The sequence below is a fragment of the Eleutherodactylus coqui genome, chromosome 3 (assembly GCF_035609145.1).
Source record: "Eleutherodactylus coqui strain aEleCoq1 chromosome 3, aEleCoq1.hap1, whole genome shotgun sequence".
NCBI classification, from domain to species: Eukaryota; Metazoa; Chordata; class Amphibia; order Anura; family Eleutherodactylidae; genus Eleutherodactylus; species Eleutherodactylus coqui.
This window is the reverse complement of record NC_089839.1, coordinates 65,652,181-65,673,499: the sequence shown is the minus strand read 5'-3', so window position 1 is coordinate 65,673,499 and position 21,319 is coordinate 65,652,181. Positions and strand designations below refer to the sequence as shown.

The 21,319-nt window shown below is 43.3% G+C and overlaps 1 protein-coding gene across 2 annotated transcripts in view; it reads right to left on the bottom strand.

Moving 5' to 3' along the window:
* SHLD1 (shieldin complex subunit 1) overlaps positions 1–21,319 on the bottom strand; it is a 113,822-nt gene that overhangs the window by 54,815 nt on the left and 37,688 nt on the right. For both annotated transcript variants that reach the window (XM_066595672.1, XM_066595671.1), the window contains one exon: positions 19,582–19,782. In XM_066595672.1, coding sequence (XP_066451769.1) covers positions 19,582–19,756 — 175 coding nt within the window. In that variant the 5' untranslated portion in view covers positions 19,757–19,782. The remainder of the gene's footprint in view (positions 1–19,581; positions 19,783–21,319) is intronic.

The window sequence follows — 21,319 nt, the reverse complement described above, 5'->3', positions numbered from 1 at the left end:
GCTGAAGACCCGGACTGCGCAAGCGCGGCTAATTTGGCCATCGGAGGCCAAAAATTAGTCGGCTCCATGGAGACGAGGACGCTAGCAACGGAGCAGGTAAGTATAAAACTTTTTATAACTTCTGTATGGCTCATAATTAATGCACAATGTACATTACAAAGTGCATTATTATGGCCATGCAGAAGTGTATAGACCCACTTGCTGCCTCGGGACATCTCCTTTAATTAATTCCGAAGCGTATTTCAGGGAATCACAATACGAAACCTACAAGTCTATTTACATGTGGTCTCCAAATTAGTATGATTTGTTCTTACTCTAGCAATTTCTAATAAAACTATAAATCTATGGAATAAAACCCTATCATATAACATATAATTGGAGAACCCTTCCCTATTGTAATGTCCCCCAAAATACTGCACCTCAAAATGCTGAAACTAGGCCTATTCAACCAGGAGATGCACCGAATCCTATTAGCTCTACTACCAATACCATATCTTGTAGATCTACTACCCCATCCTTGAAGGATACTTCCAGATCTTCCAATACTAATAATAGTACACCACTTACTAAAACGTGCCCTCAGGGCCTCCTGCTTATAGAGGATATTCCGGGTAGGCCGACTGATTTATTTCCTGCAGAACAAGGAATGCACACCGGTTACCCCAGATACCAACACTAACACTATCTCTGATGAGCCCCTCCTCTGCACCACTAGTAATACATCTAGTTCACGACGACATTATCTTTTTAAGGCCGCCTGCAGACAACCGGGTCGGATCCGGCTGCGAGAATTCTCGCAGCGGGACCCGACCCGAGCGCCTGGAGAGAGCAGCACGGAACTCACCCGCTCCCACAGCTCTGACTCTTTCATGTGCCGGCTGCATGCGCAGAGCGGAGCTGGTGGCCGGCGAGTGACAGATTTAGGGCTCATGTCCACGGGCAAAATGTGATTTAAAATCCGCAGCGGATCTCCCGCGCGCGGATCCGCACCCCATAGGGATGCATTGACCACCCGCGGGTAGATAAATACCCGCGGATCGTCAATAAAAGGCATTTAAAAAAAAATGGAGCATGAAAAAATCTGGACCATGCTCCATTTTCATGCGGGTCTCCCGCGGGGACGGCTCCCGCGGGCTTCTATTGAAGCCTATGGAAGCCGTCCGGATCCGCGGGAGACCTAAAATAGGAATTAAAAGCATTTACTCATCCGCAGCGGACCGCGAAGCTCTGCTCTTCCTCACGGCCGCATCTCCCTTGCTTCGGCTCGGCGGATGTGCCCGGCGCATGCGCGCGGCACGTCGACGACGTGCCGGCGACGTGCCGCCGGCGTCAGGAATTCATCCGCCGGCCGAAAATGAAGATCCGGCCGTGAGGAACAGCTGACCTTCGCCGCCCGCTACGGAAAGGTAAATGCTTTTAAATTTCTATTTTCAGCGCTCATGTCCGCGGGGCAGGAGGGACCCGCTGCAGATTCTCCATGGAGAATCTGCAGCGGATCTGATTTTCCCCGTGGACATGAGGCCTTAGAGCATGCCGCAGTTTGTTTGCTGCGCGGGATTTCACGCAGACAAATCGCAGCCGTCTGCATAGAATTGCGTGTTGTAATGCAATCCTATGCAGGCGTGTACGGGCGGAAATTCTGCGGGGAATCCCGCTGCGGAATTTCCGCCCGTCTGCAGGTGACCTTAGGGGAGACAAACCCTCGGCCTCAGGCGACTGAGGGACTAATGAACAATGTAAGGATTACTCGAAATTCTACGATTCCACTAAACAACAAAGGAAAGATAGTACCCAAAACCAATGGGAACAACCTGCGAGACAACACGAAGATAAACCCAATATTACAAATCATCGGGCAGAATCCCAACCAACAACAGACCGGACGGAAGATTAGAAGAGGAGGAAAACGGGCCGATAGAAAAATACATAAGAAATCAGAAACAAACAAAAACGACCCGAAGAATCCAGTTCCCAATGATGAGGCGATGAAGGCAGGGATCTTTAATATCTCCCGCCATACCCTTATACGAAGTGAAGTGGAAATTTTATCTAGAGGACTTTCCTTCAGCCCATCCAGCGATCCCGATCTTTTTGAATTGTACGTAGATCTTACTCGCTTTGTTCAAAAATTAACATTAAAAAGACATTTAAAAAAAAAAAAGAATATAAGATTGATCGAGGTGATGTATCGAATAAACTCATAGAGTACATTGAGAATAAAAATTATTTTACTAACAGTGAGGAATCTAATGTAGAAAGACCACTAACAACCAATCTCAAATTACCAAGCACCTTTTATCCCACGGGCCTTTTATTACCATATTTTATAATGAAGTGCTAGAGGACTTCAAAAAATTAACTAAAAGAAAAAGGATATAAAAAGATGAATTAGAATTATTCTCAAAAGAAAATAATCAACCGGCTGGCAGATAACAAGGACCTAGTTATGAAACAGGCTGATAAAGGTGAGGGTATAGTTCTAAAGCATAAAGAATTTTACCTTGGGGAAGCATCTAGAATTTTGGGAAATACTGAATATTATGAGAAGCTACCGGGAAACCCAATGATCAAATTAAAGGAGGAACTACACCATCTAATTGTGGATGCTTATACCAAAAATTGCATCACCAAAGAAGAAAAAAACTTCCTGTGCCCAATGTATCCAGAGGTGGCTTATTTCTACTTTCTACCCAAGATACACAAATCAATTACTAATCCTCCTGGAAGACCGATTATTGCAGGTATAGGTTGCCTCACCAGCTACCTATCTCAATATATTGATAATAAACTCCAAAGATTAGTCAAAGATCTACCCGCCTATTTAAAGGACACCTCTCACCTTTTATCATTATTAGAGCAAATTGTCAGGTGGGGACTTACGGTCGCCGGTGGTGGTGTGTGGCGCGGGTGTGGTGCTGTGCCCGGGGTCGGCGGGGGCCGTGGTAGAGTCACCCAGAGGTCGCCTGGTGTGGTTGGCATCTTGGCCAGTGGCGGGCGTGAGGTCCGCGGCGCTGCTGGGCGGGGCCTCAGCAGCCAGGCTCGGAGTTCCCGTTAGGGGGCACGGCCGGAGGAGGGCCAGACTTCATACATTACCGACCAGCGCGTCACTAGGCTCCACCCCGATCTAGGCGGGGTTTGGGGTATATAGCTCCACAGACACTGTCAGCCCCTGCTAGTGTTTGTTTTTTGTTCTCCAGCTAACACCCGCTCAGTTTGCTCGTTCCAGTCTTCTAACCGGTTTGCTCTGACCTTGCTCCTGACATTCCCTATTACTTTCTTGCTCTTGGTTTGATTATTTTGTCTCTCTAGTCCTGCCTTGGATTTTCTTATTGTCTGTGGTCTGGTTAGTTGGTCTCACCTGTCCCTTTCCCTGGGGTCCCTTCAGTGCACAGTAGGGACCGCCTCCAAGTTGTTGCCCTGGGGTTTAGCCCAGGGGGACAAGTAGGTAGGGACAGGGTTGGTTGTAGGGACTTCCAGTATTCTGTTCCTACCCAACCCTGACACAAATATCTTGGAAAAACACTGATATCCGGGTAAGCCTGGATGTATGTGCACTTTATTCTAATATTCCACATTGTCAAAGCTGTTGCCCATTTTGTAAAACATGATGACCTGATGCCAATCAATCAAAAACAATTCATTTTAGACGGACTGTATTTCATTTTACATAATAATTATTTTAAATTTGATAATCAATTTTATATTCAAACACGGGGAACTGCGATGGGGACTAAATGTGCACCATGTTATGCAAACATATATGGAGCCTTTGAAGAACAATTAACCAACCCCCACATTCGATTTTATAAACGTTTTATTGACGATATAATTTTTATATGGGATGGCACAATAGAAGAATTGGATATGTTCATTTGAGATCTTAACTCCAACTCATGGAATTCAGAATTCTCGCGATCCTACAGCCCCACTCAGATCACCTTTTTAGATTTAGATATATTTATTAGAGAGGAAAAAATTCACACCCAAACACATTTTAAACAGGTTCACACTAATAGTTTTTTCCGTAGTCACGCCAAAAAGTGGAAACTTAATGTCCCTTTTGGACAATTTAAACGGATAAGGCGCAACTGCTCGACTGTAGAAAATTTCGAAAAAAACAAGCTGAAATATTGCGTAATAGATTTAGGGACAAAAAACATCCAGAGACGGGAATACAAAATTCCTATGAAAGGGCTAAAAAAGAGGGGAGAGACAAATGAAAGAAGCTAAATCTAATCGATAAGAAATTCGATCTTTGCTTTATTACAAAGTTTAATACAAAACAAAAGGAATTGAAAGATATCATTAAAAACCGCTGGAATACCCTAAGGGCTCATGTCCACGGGCAAAATGACATTTAAAATCCGCAGCGGATCTCCCGCGCGCGGATCCGCACCCCATAGGGATGCATTGACCACCCGCGGGTACATAAATACCCGCGGATCGTCAATAAAAGTGATTTAAAAAAAAATGGAGCATGAAAAAATCTGGACCATGCTCCATTTTCATGCGGGTCTCCCGCGGGGACGGCTCCCGCGGGCTTCTATTGAAGCCTATGGAAGCCGTCTGGATCCGCGGGAGACCTAAAATAGGAATTTAAAGCATTTACTCACCCGCAGCGGGCCGCGAAGCTCTGCTCTTCCTCACGGCTGCATCTCCCTTGCTTCGGTTCGGCGGATGTGCCCGGCGCATGCGCGCGGCACGTCGACGACGTGCCGGCGATGTGCCGCCGGCGTCAGGAATTCATCCGCCGGCCGAAAATGAAGATCCGGCCGTGAGGAACAGCTGATCTTCGCCGTCCGCTACGGAAAGGTAAATGCTTTTAAATTGCTATTTTCAGCGCTCATGTCCGCGGGGCAGGAGGGACCCGCTGCAGATTCTACATGTAGAATCTGCAGCGGATCTGATTTTCCCCGTGGACATGAGGCCTAAAGGGGACCCATTTTTAGTACAAGAACTTCCATTTATGGTTTTTAAGAAAAGTAATACCTTGGGCAACATCCTAGCCCCCTCCCGCCCACACAAAACAGGTATTGGAAAAGTGAGGAACGAAATATCAGGATTCCAAATACCAGGGGCTTTAAAATGTGGAAAAATAGGTTGTAAATGTTGTAAGAATATCTGCGACAAGAGAAGATCTATCGAGATAGGACCAGATAATTCCTCATTTCAGATCAAACAGTTTTTAAATTGCAGTTCAGAATATTTGATATATTTAATAGAATGCCCCTGTAACCTGCGCTACATTGGGCGCACAATAAACTCCTTACTAGAGATGAGCGAACGTACTCGTTACGAGTACTTACGCACCTGAGCACCGCCATTTTCGAGTACAGCAGTACTCGCGCGTAAAGATTCGGGGGGCGCCGTGGCGGCACGGGGGGTAGCAGTGGGGAGTGGGGGGGAGAGGGAGAGAGAGAGGGCTCCCCCCTGTTCCCCGCTGCTCCCCCCCGCACTGCCGCGCCTCTCCCCGCCACCCCCCGAATCTTTACGCCCGAGTACTGAAGTACTCGAAAATGGCGGTACTCGGGTGCGTAAGTACTCATTACGAGTACGTTCGCTCATCTCTACTCCTTACGTAATCGACTAAATCAACATAGGTATAATATCAAAAGGGTTTTTTTTAAAACATAGCGTCTCTAAACATTTTTACACACACCATAATTCTGACCCCTCTCTCATTAAAATCCCATTAGAAAAAATCCCCATAGGTGAATTCTCTAGACTTAGAGCCAAGGAGAGGTTTTATATTTTTCATTTTAATACACCGAGGCCTTTTGGTTTGAATGAAACACTTGAAAAAATATAGATATGACACTTTAATAATCTATATATTTTACCTATTTATATAATATTGAATATTTAATTCCAATACACATGATTTTATATAATAATCAATATATCCATAGGCTTTTTTTCCCCTATGGGTAATAATTATGTTATATGATAGGGTTTTATGCCATGGATTTATAGTTTTATTAGAAATTGCTAGAATAAGAACAAATCATACTAATTCAGAGACCACATGTAAATAGACTGGTAGGTTCTGTATTGTGATTCCCTGAAATACGCTTCAGAACTAAATAATAAATCAGGTTTTACTATTAGACGCTTTTTATTCTAACTATGAACATGATAAACACTTTCAAATAAGAATAAGAAAAAGGTGGAATGCAATTTCAGCGTTCCACCCCCATATCCCTCCATCACGTGACCAAGTTGGCAAGTTCGCGTGACGACAAGTGGAGCGCACGCTATGCGCTCCATTGGGAAACTTCCTCATTACGTAACTACGAGGGCACGCTCATGTTATCACACCGGAGCATGTGACCACCGGTGGAGCGCACGCTATGCGTTCCACGCAGGAATCCCGCATCACGTGAGTGCGACGAGAGTCTGCGTCATCAGTGGACGCCCCGGGCTGTTGAAATCAAGTGACTAGGCAGTGAGAAAGATAATTACTATTGATTTTAATCTGTATATATATGTATGTGTCTAGATGTATTTGTTAATCTGCTTGAAAAAGGCTCATGATAGAAGCCGAAACGCGTTGCTATAATAAACTAGTGTCACCAAATACCAGATCATCTCCTACATTTATACTATACACCTTCTGGGATCAAGGGTGCTGCGGACCAGGCACCCCTGAGAAGTAAGTTACTTTCTAAATTGCCTTAAAGGGGTTGTCTTGCGGCAGCAAGTGGGATTATACACTTCTGTATGGCCATATTAATGCACTTTGTAATGTACATCGTGCATTAAATATGAGCCACACAGAAGTTATTCACTTACCTGCTCCGTTGCTAGCGTCCCCGTTGCCATGGTTCCGTCTAATTTCGGTGTCTTCTTGCTTTTTTAGATGCGCTTGCGCAGATGGGTCTTCTCCCCAACGGCTCGGCAGCATCGGCGTTTTGGCTCCGCCCCCTTCTACGCGGCATCGCGTAGCTCCGCCCCATGACGTGTGACGGTTCCAGCCTCCTGATTGGCTGGAATCGGCACGTGATGGGGGCGGAGCTACGCGATGACGCGTACAAGGGGCGGAGCCAAAACGCCGATGCTGTCGAGCCGAGCCGAAGGGAGAAGACCCATCTGCGCAAGTGCATCTAAAAAAGCAAGAAGACACCGAAATTAGACGGAACCATGGCAACGGGGACGCTAGCAACGGAGCAGGTAAGTGAATAACTTCTGTATGGCTCATATTTAATGCACGATGTATATTACAAAGTGCATTAATATGGCCATACAGAAGTGTATAACCCCACTTGATTTCGCGAGACAACCCCTTTAAGAAGGGGATATCAAAGCAGGAGATCACGGGTTAGTAGACTACAGCAGCCTATAGAGGAAGAGGAGTTTCACGCAGGCAGGTTGATCCATTAGGGGTATACATCAGGAAATCCTCCCCTCATATACTTCCGACATACACTGCAATCGCACTGCAAATAGTTCTTAAACTACTTTATCATTTTTAGAAAAACTGAATCATACTTTGAATTTTAACATTATGTTGAGCTGTGAGCAAAATGTGCTTAATGCGCCGACAGTTCGGATATGTCATTTTTATATAGTAATTAGTCAATAAGGTATAATCATCTTTGCGCGCTAGCTTCAGGAAATTAAAGATTTCTAGATTTAACTAAATTGCAGTAGAGATACAACAAATCCATAGTAAATCCATGCTAACACAGTAAGCTTTTTTTCCTTTAGATTTCCGAATATGAAAACGGAGCTCAAAGTGTTTGATGAGAGTTCAATAATCTAGTGCACAATAAAGTAATATGCAGAATCTAATCACTTCAGAGTGGAATCTGTACAGAATTACATCTCAATGTGGTAAAAAACATTGAAACAAATGCACAGATCCTGGGGAAACTTTGATAAGATGCCATTAAATAAAAAAAAAATCTATAACCTGGTTATCTGATGCAGTCAAAACTAGTAGTGGTGGTTCAGTAAGCCTCAGAAAAGACACTACGTGTGCACACCAAATAAAGGGTTAAACTCTAGTTAGTTAGCAGGCATGCTAACTCTAAGGGCTCCTGCACACTTGCGTTTTTCTTCTTCACACTTTCTTTTTCTATCGCTGCGTTTTTTCATGTGATTGTCAATGGGGCTTTCTAATGTTAAAAACGCATCGCAAGTTGTTGCTTTGCAATTTTTGCGCGATGCGTTTTTAACATTAGAAAGCCCCATTGACAATCGCGTGAAAAAAAACGCAGCGATAGAAAAAGAAAGTGTGAAGAAGAAAAACGCAAGTGTGCAGAAGCCCTTAGAGTAGGGTTCCATATTACCTGCTGCTGGGACGAACAAAGAGCCGCATGGAAGCACCTTTAGCTTCCATGTTGGTGAAGATGGAGGAAGAGGAGCGACATCTCGTAGCGTCTGGAGTATGGATGATATAGAAGTGAGTCCAGTTCAGAGAGAGAGCTAGTTCAACAAATCCCAATTCACTAAACAGGTACCCGTTCACACTACAGGCATTAATTTTCCTCTGTGGCCATCCGCCATTAGGATCACCACAGAGAGGCACGTGATTGTGACACCCATGCAGAGATTGTGTGGGGTGCATCTAAACTAAGCCTTCTTCTAAGTGATTTCTTGCCAGAGAGTATGTGGAGAGATTCTTGCCTTTTTACCTCCTCTGGAGTATATTTCATGTCCAGGACCGGTGACATATAGATAACGTGGACTATAGGGCCGTATTGTTCCTGTGTATTTTTCCTCCCCACCTCTGAGCTTCTGCCTGTAACTGCTGCCGAGTATGATACCTGTAATTGCCTGCTTACAAAGTTTATTCGAGTAAAGTTTTACCGGGCCTCAACCGTTTCTGAGGACCCGAGGTACGATACACTTGTCCATTGTTTTATTACTCCACCGCCCAGAATAACAGTGTGGGAATGGTGGCGTCACGACGTGATATATATATTATTCCCCCCCCCCCAAACACACTCCACACTCTCTTGCCGGCTGCACCAACACTAGTGTCCTCCAGGTACAGAAGATCTGTAGGATAGAGGATCCAGCACTGCCTGATTAAGTGAGCCCTTCTCTTTACCGTAACCCCAGGGTAGACACAAATGCAGAATATTTCTAACTATCTCTACTCAAGGCTGACTCAGCCTTCCAAACTTCTGAGGTCGGTAAACTGAATACTCAGCTTGCTGAGGAAGGGGGGGGGGGGGTGTCGGGGAATAAATAAATGACCAGCAAGTGCTGTGGAATAAGTTGGCGCTATACAAACAAGCCCCTTTCCCTTTCCTTTACTTCTTGCTCACAATACTCATCTTCTCCTTATATAACCTCCCAAAGATCTTGTAATAGGACGCACCCCGGCTCTGTCCCATACATATCATTTTAAAAAGGAACAACATATTTTTTGGTCCAAAAACAAAAAATAATAAAAAAAACAACCAAGTGAAAGTCTGCTAAAAAAGGAATACAAAAGTACCCCACTACACCTTTAATAAGACATTTTACTGACGCTAGCAAAGGAAAACCAAAGTGTAAGCTTCATCATAACACCAAGATGGATGTTCACTTTGTATTATCATATTCATTCAATTTACTAAACACGGAGTCAATACTCGATTGATATTTTGAGAGAATACTGATATTAGCAGCATCATTTTTTTCATTCCTGTACGTTTTACAGCAACTGACTCATCTTTTTCTTAAACTAGAATTTGTACTTTGAGAAAAGAACGCAAGCATCTCCCAAGACATAACCTCATTCACCTGCCCACTGGAGCAGAAGAAAAGTAGATTCATTAACTTGGTTCTCCCACACACCGTGCTAAAGAGCGTAACACACCTGAAGACAGCTTTCCTATCTCAAACTATTTCCAATGCAAAATGTATCTAGACGTAAAGAACACGAATGTAAGAAATAGAACATCGGATGGCAAAACGTTCATTAGCGAAGTTGGAGAACATGTGAAGACCTCAAGGTTGCAATTATACAGCAGCTCTTTGGAAATGCAAAGCTATTTTAATACCAGGCAGTATAATATAGACTCGTACATATCAATCAGTATTGTATTATCAGTAGCAGATCTACAGCAACATATCTCCTCCTGTCGTAAGCCTCAGTTTTGCTCTGTTCTTCACCAACATTCCTCTCTGTTACACCCACGAATGATCATCACTTCATGAAAAACTAAGATCTAAAAAGACATTGCATTCTCTACTTGTGCTTCCAGTTTTCCAAGAATGAAATTACAACACTCGAATGAGTGTCATTCAACACATGCATGGTCACATACTGAAGAAGGACCTTGGAAGAACATGTTGGGATTAGCACTACTGCCTGCAGCACTGGAGGCTTGGGTTCAAATACCACCAAGGACAACATCTGCATGGAGTTTGTATGTGCTCCCCGTGTTTGTGTAGGTTTTTGCTGGGTGCTCCAATTTCCTTCCACACTCCAAAAACATACAAATAGGTGAATATAGATTGTGAGCCCCAATATAGACACAACCGAATATCAAGTCATGTATATATTAATATCAAGTGCTACATTACATGCACACGCTATATAAAAGGTGATAAACTGCTAGAGAGGTACTGGGCTCTCATTCTCAACCTGCTTTATTGTATTTCTGGTTAGCACATTGGGGTTCTACGTGACACCCCAACGTGATCAAGGAGACTGAACCCCTTTATGTTTTTACAGAAGTTACCATAGCATTTAGCTGGAATTAAATCAGACACTCTAGACTCCAGAGAGGAGAGAGAATGAGGAGAAAGAGACAAAAGGAGAGAAGGAGAGAGACAAAAAGGAGAGAGGGGCTTTCTTTTTTTTTTTGCTTGGGTGCTGCAAGATACGAATTTTTAACAAGGTGTGTCTGAAGCAAGGTTGGGAAACCTTGTTGTAGAAAATGGTGAATTCTTTGCCACTCCCCACATTATCTCTGGCAGAGGTAGGCATCCCTGATTAAACAAAACTTCCAAGAATAGCTTTGGTTTTTTAAGGAATGATTTCAGTTAAGTGTCATGTGTTGCTCCTTGGACCGGTAGTTCTGTGGGTTTCCAGGAGCATGCTGCCACAGGTGTGGCATGTTTGAGTTGGCTGGGTGTGGATTTCTCCAGCCAGCCAGTCACCACCGGTCTGCTGCACATATATACCAGCCCCTCTTGCTGCATGCATGAGGTTCTGGGTGGAATTCCCTAACCTGTTGGTCTGAACTGTGTCCTGTTCTGCTTGTATGCTGTCTACATCTGGGGCGAGCCAGGCCCCTATGTTCCAGCGTGGGGCCGTCCCTATTGGGATGATAGTCCCGCTTGCAGGCAGGACTGAGAACAATCACATTTTGCTTTAACACGGCACCAAATTATAATTTTTTTATTAACATGGATGATCTGTAGCTGATTTCACCCCTTTCAACTGAAGGGATAAAGTCTGCTGTGGATCCGCGTCAAAATTGGCACCAATGGTTTTTCTGATGAAATAAAAAAATTGCATCAATTCCACTTCATGTGAAAAGTTCCCTTTTTTGACATTTAGGCAAATTCACAGACTATGGCCATAACTGTGGGAGCAGCACCTATTGCTAACACTGTGCACTCTCATTCTTTGTCTTGATGCAACAGCAGTGGAAATCTCATCGCGCAGAATGGGGTTCAAAGGACCCCTATTCCCAAGCTAGGCGGGGGCCCTGAGGTGTTACGTCCACCAATGAGATATGAATATGGGAATACCCCTTTAAGCCAATTAAAAGAAATTTGAATGATATACATGTCTATATAAAAAAAATAACTATCCTAAAGGCACTTAGCGGATAGATCAGCATTATCCTGGATCCAACTGTACTTATTTTAATTAATAAAGAGCATTTCAATTCCTCCAGTGACTTTCTGCTTCATAATGAGGATAATCCCTTAAACGGAGCTGCAGTCTGCAGACCTAATCTTCAAGCTAAATGTACTTCTGCATCTGGGAATACATCTCCATTGTCATTCGCACTGATTTACACATCTGTGCGTTACTTCGAGGCTTCCTACCCTCCGCATGGCCACGTTATAGCAATATATATTTAATGTTGCTGCTTGGTAACAGGTTAAATTGATAATCACAGTTTTACTTTCATGTGCAGTCATTCCAGACAATACAGCGTAATGTTAAATCATTAGGTAGAAATGTTCCAGCGGCAAAGAAACAAATAAAATCGGAGTGGAAAATGTACATATGGCAAAGCTCCTTTGTGCCCGGGCGCAGGCCTGTCATGCCAGCGCATTTCATTGCACCTGGGGAAACATGTCGTACACGATCAATCTGTGTCTTGCTGTGCAGGCTTTCTGTAGAGCTCAATCATTAGAAGAGAATCTTATTCTTGAGCGGCATGTTACATAAAGAAGAAAAAAAATTGGGGGAATTACATTAAAAAGCAATATATTGTTAATAATAGATTCTTTTCCATTAGCTATAAGAATAAGTTGAAGATAATGAAGCTAGCTCATGGCAGCTCACTGGTCTTTATTAGCAGGCTATGGGCTTGTAAAATAATATATAGTCTGCGGCTTATTAAAAAAAAAAGGAAAAACCAGTAGCATGAAGAAAAAAAGTTTTTCGTGCAATTTGTTCATAATCTAGTTAATGAAATCTTAAAGGCCAGTTTACACGCAAAGACAATCTTTTAAAGGATTGAAAGATTGACAGTTTTGGTGATCATTGTGTTATCAGCTTCATTTGCATGTAAAAGAGCCTCCAGGAGCTGTTTGAAGAGCCCAGCATGTGGTCTGAGCTCTGCACACAGCTGCTTTGTTCTCGCATTGGTCTGTCGGCAGAATACAATGTAATCTCCTGACTCCCGCTGAGAATACAGCCTGCGGTCTGTGTTAACTCTCCAAAAAGAGCAGGATTGCCACGCTTGCATGCAGCAATTATCACTCATATGCCATGGTTCGAACGAATTTTGAACAATAATCGCTGCATGTAAATGGCCCTTTAATAAACAGCTACAACTGAATGCACATGCAATAACCTAGACCCAGGTTAAGGGCTCATTCACATGAGACATTTTACCGTCCCCCGCACGCGCCGCAAAACGAAGAAACGAATTTGCATGAAGAAAAGCCGCGATGTAGTCCTGATTTTAATTAGTGTTTTCTCGTCCATTCAAATCCTCGGAACGACTACTAATGCTTCAATAGAGCCAGCTATTTCCTTTTCCCAGTGTTCTTTTTTTTTCAGCCCCCATAGAAGTCTATAGAAGCTTCCAGTGTATTTCGGCAAAAGATAAGGCAAAACCTATCTTTTCGCACAGCTTGAAAAATCAGCGATCGATGTTCTATTTTTAACGGTGCAAATATTTTTATGTGCCCAAATATCACTCATGTGAATGAATGCATTTGAATCCAATGCTTCACATGGTTGCGATTTTTGCATGCAGCTCCAATAGCTGTGTGAATGAGGCCTAAAGGAAGTCTGTCGCTACTTTTTCAGCTATCTACTAAATATGCTGGCTGTTGTCCACTGATATGAAGTACATATTGGTACCTTTAGGGCTTCAACGGATGAGCACATGCGCAGGTACACTCACCGCTATGGAGCGTATTTGGGCATGAACCAGTCAAAAGTCTTTTTTTTAAACTGTTCTAACTTCGCGCTATTGTGTTTGCAAAAGAAAAAAAATCAGGAGGAGGAATATTGCGCGAGAAACACGCAAGTAAGCCTTGAAATCAATGGCTTCACTTCGTCACGTTTTGCAGTAGCAAAATGTTCCATAAACACGGTCGCCTTTTTAATCCCTTACTTTGTGTCTCTTCTTCTCCAATGTCCAGATATCAGTCCTGAATTGCACCACGCTCTATATGCAAATCACCATATGCAAATCACTCATCCCATGAGCAGTCCACCTCTGCCTGTGGTCCGACTTTTTTCTCTGCCCATTGAAGATGAAAACGCGTCCATTCTGTACCTTGAGACGTCTCCAGCTCAGCTGGCGGTAAACGTCATGCGTTCCACAGTCCACAGTGCTTGCACCATACTGAGAGGCTGTGATGTCACACATGTTTTGAATGGGCAGGTTTCGATGGGCAGGAAAGGAGCCGGACAGCAGGCAGAGGTGGCCAACCGGTGAGCGCTCTACCGGCTATTTGCATATATTCAATTCAAGACTGATATCTGGACATTGGAGAAGCAGAAATGCAAAGTGAAGATACCAATAGGCACTTCATATCTGCAGGCATACACCAGTATATTGATTAAGTAGTGACGGGGCGAGAACTGCTTTTTATTTTTTTTTCTTCTTAATATCATTCTACGCCCCTACAATACATCAATAGCTGAAATATGATGGATTAGTAAAATCTTTCTCCATAAGTTCCGGGTCATACAACATACTTAACCCCTTCCTGACAAACATACGGCTATATACATCCAAACTGCCTATGCCCGATGCAGTTCGAATATATATATATATATATATATATAGATAGATAGTCTGCTGTATGTGCTGTGAATAGGAGTCAATGTGAATGAGAGTCGGCTTCATTCACTGCAGGTCTTCCAACCCCTCCAAGCGTAGCTGTTAACCTCTTAAATGCCACTGTAAATTCTGATGGCAGCATTTAAATGTACCAATTGATCGGGATTTAGATGCCCCAAACGGCATCCCCTGCAATGAGATCATGGGGTTGCTGTCCAGGTGTCATGGCCTTTTAAAGTCCCAGGGCTGTCACGATTGTTTGCCTATTAAGACTGTGGTGTACCAGAATATTGCATTACACTGTATAAGTGATCAAATGAGTGCAAGTTCCAGTTCTCTATGGGGGCTGAAAATAAGTAGAAAAAAGTCAAAATAAAGATTTTTTAATAAGTTTTAAAAAGTTTTATACCAAAAAAAAAATTCCCAGTCATCACATCAACAACAGGAAAAGAAAAAAAAAACTAAAATTGGTATTGCCGAGTCTGTAAAGGTTCCATTTATTAAAATATCACATCATTAAATGGGTTTTCCAGTCAAATACTATTTCTTCAGGTTACCAATAGTTGATCGGCTGGGGTCCGTCACTCGGGACCCCGACCGATCAGCTGTGTGGGTGGATGCTGTCAGCACCGCAATAACACAGAAGTCGAAGTGGAAGACTGACAGCCCAGGCTGCAGTTACAAGTGCCGGTCATTACACAGAGGGCAGCGTGGAGGCTTCTGCTCCGACCTCTGTTATTGCGGCGGATCAGCTGATCGGTTGGGATCCTGAGCGGCGGATCCTCGACCAATCAACAATTGATGATCTATCCTGATAGGTCGTTAATAGTATTTGAATAGAGAACCCCTTTATTTCTGTGAAACAAAAGACGTGTGTTTTTGTTCACCCCTCTGTCCAATAAAAAAAAAAGAATAAAAAGCAATCAAAAAACCATATGAACCCCAAAATGGTAAAAGTAAAAACTACAGGTCATCCCGCAAAAAAACGAGCTCGATGGAAAAAGTTATGGGGGTAAAAATAGTACTACATAAAAAAACTAGACAAATTTGGTATCTCCATAATTGTACCGACCCACAGAATAAAGATAACGTGTTGTTTTTACTGCACCATGTACGCCATAAAAACAAAATCACCAAAATGGTGCAATTGTGTTTTTTTCCCATTTCTCCCCATTTACAAATGTTAAAAGTCTTGTAATACATTATAAGGTACATGAAATGGTACTATTAAAAAGTACAACTCGTCCCGCAAAAAACAAGCTCTCGTGTAGATATGTCACGGAAAAATATTAACTTTAGGATTTTTTTTTTTAAGTCGGAATACCAGAACTGCAGAATATGACCTGAAAGCAGGCGCATCGCTGACCCCTGGTCATGAAAGAGTTAATCATCAGAGCGACCCTTTTATAAGTGCCATCTATATAGGACATATGGTTCTAGCAACTGCAAGAGAGAAAGAAGCTCAAGTAGGAAGTGACGGCTCAGAGAGAAAGCTGGGGTTTAGTTACACATCTGCCTTGATTGCTGTATGCACAGCGCCACCTGCTGGACACAAAGAGATCGCGTCTTCTTTTAGGATGTCAGAGAAGATGGTAAGAAGGAAAGAAAAAAACATTCTATCCCGAATGATTTTAGTCTGATGGGCCTGTAATTATGTGTTCAGCACGCAGGACATATTTTCCACAGTCTAAAATCTGCAGGGAATCTATGGCAATACGTTCGTTCACATGTGCCTATTTGTCTTGAGCAGCATGCTCTATTTTCCTGCACTAAAAGTCCCCAAACCGCGCAATATGCTGCGAGATGAGTGAAACTGCGTAATTGCGCGAGAAAATGAACATGTCTTAAACTAATTCGACTAATTAGCCATTCCAATGGCTGGGAACACCAGTGCATATTTTTCACATTCTCAGGGTGGCTTCACACGAGTGTGTTTTTGCGCCTACATAGGTGCGCACCTAGGTACAAGCAAAAACACGCGTGTTTGCAGCTGCATGCATTGTTTTCAATGGAGCTGCGGCTACTGCTGCCGGCGGCTACAATGAAAACAATGCTCTGCCAACTCCCCTGAATTGTTTTTCATGGAAGGGCTTTACATATAAGCTCCCCCTGTCTATGTAAGCGCTGCGGAATATGTTGGCGCTACACAAATAAAGTTTATTACTATTATTAAGCTCTTCCCTGAAAAACAATCATTTTAGTGTAAAAGGAAAAAAAACGTACCCTGTGCCGCTGCCGTGACCCCCGCGGGGATGAAGAACACATCTGAAACACTCAGCCAATCACAATCAGAGCTACCAGCAGGTGGGGATTTTAAATCTCCGGCTGCTGATAGCTCAGAACTACAGAGCCGGGGACAGAGCCAGAAGTGGCGGCTGTGCCCCGGCAGCTGAAGGGACTATTTACTTTTTTTTCTTTTTTACACTATTTCAAATGGATTTTCAGGGAAGGGCTTATGTTTAAAGCCCTTCCCTAAAATCCAATGACGGGGATGCCGGCAGCAGAATCCTCTACCGCAGCTGTCATGTGTGACAGCTGCGGTAGAGAATTGAAGAATTCCTCTGCTGCATCTGCCACAGATGTGGCAGATGTAGCAGCAGGGAATTCTTTTAACTAGCGGGGGTGAAGGAAACGGCAGATGTGTTCTTCATCCCCGCGGGGGTCACGGCAGCGGTGGAGAGGTAAGTATTTTTTTTTTTACACTAAAATGTTTTGTTTTCAGGGAAGGGCTTATACGTAAAGCCCTTCCCTGAAAAAGAATGCAGAGGGCCGGCAGAGCATTGTATTCAATAGAGCCGCTGGCAGCAGCCGCGGCTCCATTGAAGACAATGCGTGCATTCCCAATGGTGCACGCATGTCCTATCTTTGCAGGCACACGCCTGTAAAGCACGGACATGTGCACACACCATAGGGAATGCAATGTTGCAAATACAAGCGTGTTTTTGTGCGTGCAGATATACGCACAAAAACACGCTCGTGTGAAGCCACCCCCAATTGAGAATCAGGCTGGTTTCACACAGTTGACAAACATGATTTTCCAGCAATGCGATAGCACGAGAAAACGCATGTTTTTGAAACCCATGACTTTCAATGGTTTCCTTCACATGTGCGATGTTTTCACTGATGCAATGTTGCAAGAGAAAAGAAAAACCACAGCACGCTCTATCTTTCTGCGATGTGCTATTTTTTATCATGTTTCCCTATAGAGCCTCCTAGTTTATCGCATCGCAACGCACAAACTTGCGATTTTCGTGTGAAGCGTTTTTTAACATTAGAAACTCCTATTGACTTTCAAGATAAATAAGTAGCAGCGTCGCAATGCGAGATTATTCTCAAGAAAAAGCATGGCTGACTCTCAAAAATTGCAAGAACAAAGCTTTGATTTTCTCATGGCTATATCGCGATCGCCCATGTGAAACTACCCTCACTTGTGCGCCAATGCACTCAGCCAATCAGAGCCTGCGCTCAATGGACCAATAACAGCTATTCAATGAATCATGATGCGATGTGGACCACCAATGCGATATCGCAGCGATTTTTTTGCATCTATATTGTGTCGCCTGTGTGGAAGCTGCCATAAAGCTATACAGCCAGCTTCACTGACATGAGGACATGACAAGTCCTCTGTAGGCCTCATGCCCATGGCCAGGTCGGATTCCGACAGCGGAATAAGACCTGGTGCTCCCCCAGAGACCCACACTCACCTGTACGGATCCTGCGGACTGAGCACTGCGGCCAATCAGTGGTAGCTCTGAGCTGTCATTCAATAGCTGAGTGCTGCCTCTGATTGGTCACAGTGCTCAGCCAATCAGAGGCAGCCGTTTCAGCAGGCGGGAATTTTAAAACCCCGCTGAAAGGACTTCAGAGCAGTGCAGGGAGAAGACCCGGCTGAATGCGCCTGAGCCCTGGCAGCTGCGGAGAGGTAAGTATATATATATATTTTTTTAAACGTTTTAGAGATGATTTTCAGGGAAGGGCTTATATTTAAAGCCCTTCCCTGAAAATCATTGCAAGGCTTGCTGACAAGCTATTGCCAAAAACCCATTGCTGTAGCGTCGGCTCCATTGAATTCAATGGGAGAACATCGCGCTCCTCTGCCACATCTGTCACAGCTGTGCCAGAGGATCGCGATCTTCACTGTATATTCTCAATGGGGTCGGCATCCAGGGGTTTCACATCCAAAAAAGACGGATGCCGCAGTTACTTGCGTTATAAAATCCACTGCCCTATATTTACTGCTGCGCATTTTTGTGCACAGGTAAATATCGGGCATTTGACCGCTGCCATTGAAAAGCATTGGTTCTTAATAGATGCGGACCGCAAAGGCAAGTAACATGCGCACATAAAAACGCCTGTCTGACTGAGCCCTTATAATAAAAGAATCTTAATCATAAAACAAAAATACATATTTGTTATTGTCTGATCTATCAAAATAATGAATCCAGTAAGTAGTACAGAGGAGCATTCTTAACACAAGAAAATGTTCAAAACGAGTAACTGTAATATCTATCTCCAAGCAAATAAATGAAAATGTGATGTAAGGCTTTTATGGAAGAACCCTCCTAAGTAATAAACTACTTTCTTGTTGGTACCTTCAATCCAGACTCTTGGGAGTCCCTTCCCACCAGCTTAACATCTGCACTGAGGTACCACTCCCCACTCCAGCAAAAAGGACTGGCAACCCCCTTTCGGTTTACTTCTCCCATTTTTATAATTATTATTTTTGTCCTGGAATAGGTCCCTACCCATATATGGACTGGCATCACGACAAAACACCATCTTACCCTACCTAGCTCCACGGGTAGCACTCCACCGGTAATAACCATCTCAACCAACCCGACTCCGCAGGTAGCAACTTGGATACGAACTGCCAAAGGGTAACATCTACATATCACTGTGTAACGCCGTGCCAGGCCACGTTTCACCGGAGAAGAGCAGTGGCACCTCGGTTACTACCATCATTCACTGTGCTCGCCATCGCACCCTCTACGGTCTGGCCCGTTGCAAAGGCTTCTAGGCCCAAAAATAGCCTCTACACCCACTAAAGTTACCCCATTTGGAGCAAGTACAATAAATACTTCAGTTACAGATTAAGAGGAAACAAATATTAAGAATCTACATTCTAAACAGAATACTATATAATCATTTAGCTGACCTGTATTTTTCGGTGAGCTCAGTGAGGAGGCAGAGGTTAACGTGGCGCAGATATCTTCTTCCAGTGATCTTGGTGAAGGCTCTTGTGGCCAGACACTCTGCGACAGATTATATGTGCAGGGGAGGTCCACCACACTGCTGCCGTCAGATGTTTGGCTGCTGTCTGGAGGATTCATTCCCTTGTCTGTCTTGGTGCAGATAACTGGAAAACAAAGGCGTACAAGGATCAGTCAGGGCGCGTCCTCAAGATTTTGAACCCCTCTAACAGTCTTGTTAAAATTGGGAAATTTGCCTCCCGAAATATGTCACTTTTTTAAAATGTAGATTTTGAATTTATGTGTCGTATTAATATATATTTGACGCAGAACTCAGTCATCTTAAGGGCATTTTTAACCCCTTAGTGACATAACTAATTTTAGCCTCAAGACCCAGTGAATCGTATCCCCTTTAATGTTGCAGCGGTCATAAAGGTTTTAATGTTTCATCACTGTAGCTGTATGACACCTTGTGTTTTGTTGGACGATTTCTAGTTTTTGCAGAAACCAATTTTGGGTCGATATAATGCTTGGAATGTTTTTTTTTTGCTGGGGGGCAATAGAAAAAAAAGTTACATCACCATTGTTGTTTGCAGTTTATTTTTATGGCGTTCCCTATGTGATATAAATATTGTGTTACCTTTATTCTATGGTCATTACGATTAAGATAGCACCATACTTATAGAGGTTTTATTGTGTTTTACCACTTTTGCACAATATAAACATTTTTTTAAATATTTTGTGTGGCACCACATTTCAGGACCAGAGAATTTTTACTTTTCAGTCAACAGAGCTGTATCAGGGCTATGAAAACAACTTGTAGTTTTCATTGGTCCCATTTTGAATTTTTTAAATGATGTTTTATTTCTGTTTAGGGGAAGTGAGATTACCAGAAAACTGCTGCTTTGGCATTTATTTTAGCATTTTATTATGGAATTTACTATGCTAGATCCAGAATGCATTATTTTATAGTACGGTATATTATGGATATGGTGATACCAATGATGTGTATTTTTTTCTTGTTTTATTTTTTCTATATTTAAAGCCTTGTTTAACCCCTTGAGTGGCACGCCCGGAAAAGTTCCGGGGACGAGCTCCACTGCCGATAGTGATCTAGCCCGGAAGATTTCCGGGCTATGTATCACTATGGGAGCTGCAGAGCACAATGCCACAAGCTGTGACAGTGTGCTCTGCCTGCACAGTCCCGCAGAGAACAAAGCAAGGGCTTTGAAAAACCAGCAGAAGATATTGCCGACATGTCGGCAATGTCCTGCTTTGTTTACAGGTTGCCATAGAGACCATCGGCTTGTCAGAAGCAAGCCGATGGTCTCTGTGGCAGGGAGAGCTGGTTGTTAGCTGTCAGAGGACAGATAGGTACTAGCTCTTACAGCAGAGATCAGAGAAAACCTCCGATCTCTGCTGTGTTAACCCTTTACATGCTGCAGTCTATGTGACTGCAGCATGTAAAGGGCTGTCACTGCAGCATGTAAAGGGCTGTCACCATCGGACCCCTGGAATGTGATCAGGGGTCCTGATGGGTCCCTGTGGAAGTCCCCTAAAGGGACAAAAAAAAATAAAAATTTTTTAAAAAATTAAAAAAAAAAAAGTAAAAAAAATTATTAAAAAAATAAAAAAAACACTTGTCTCCCTTTACTTTGTAAAAAATCAAAAATAAAATCACACATGTGGTATCCATGTGCGTCG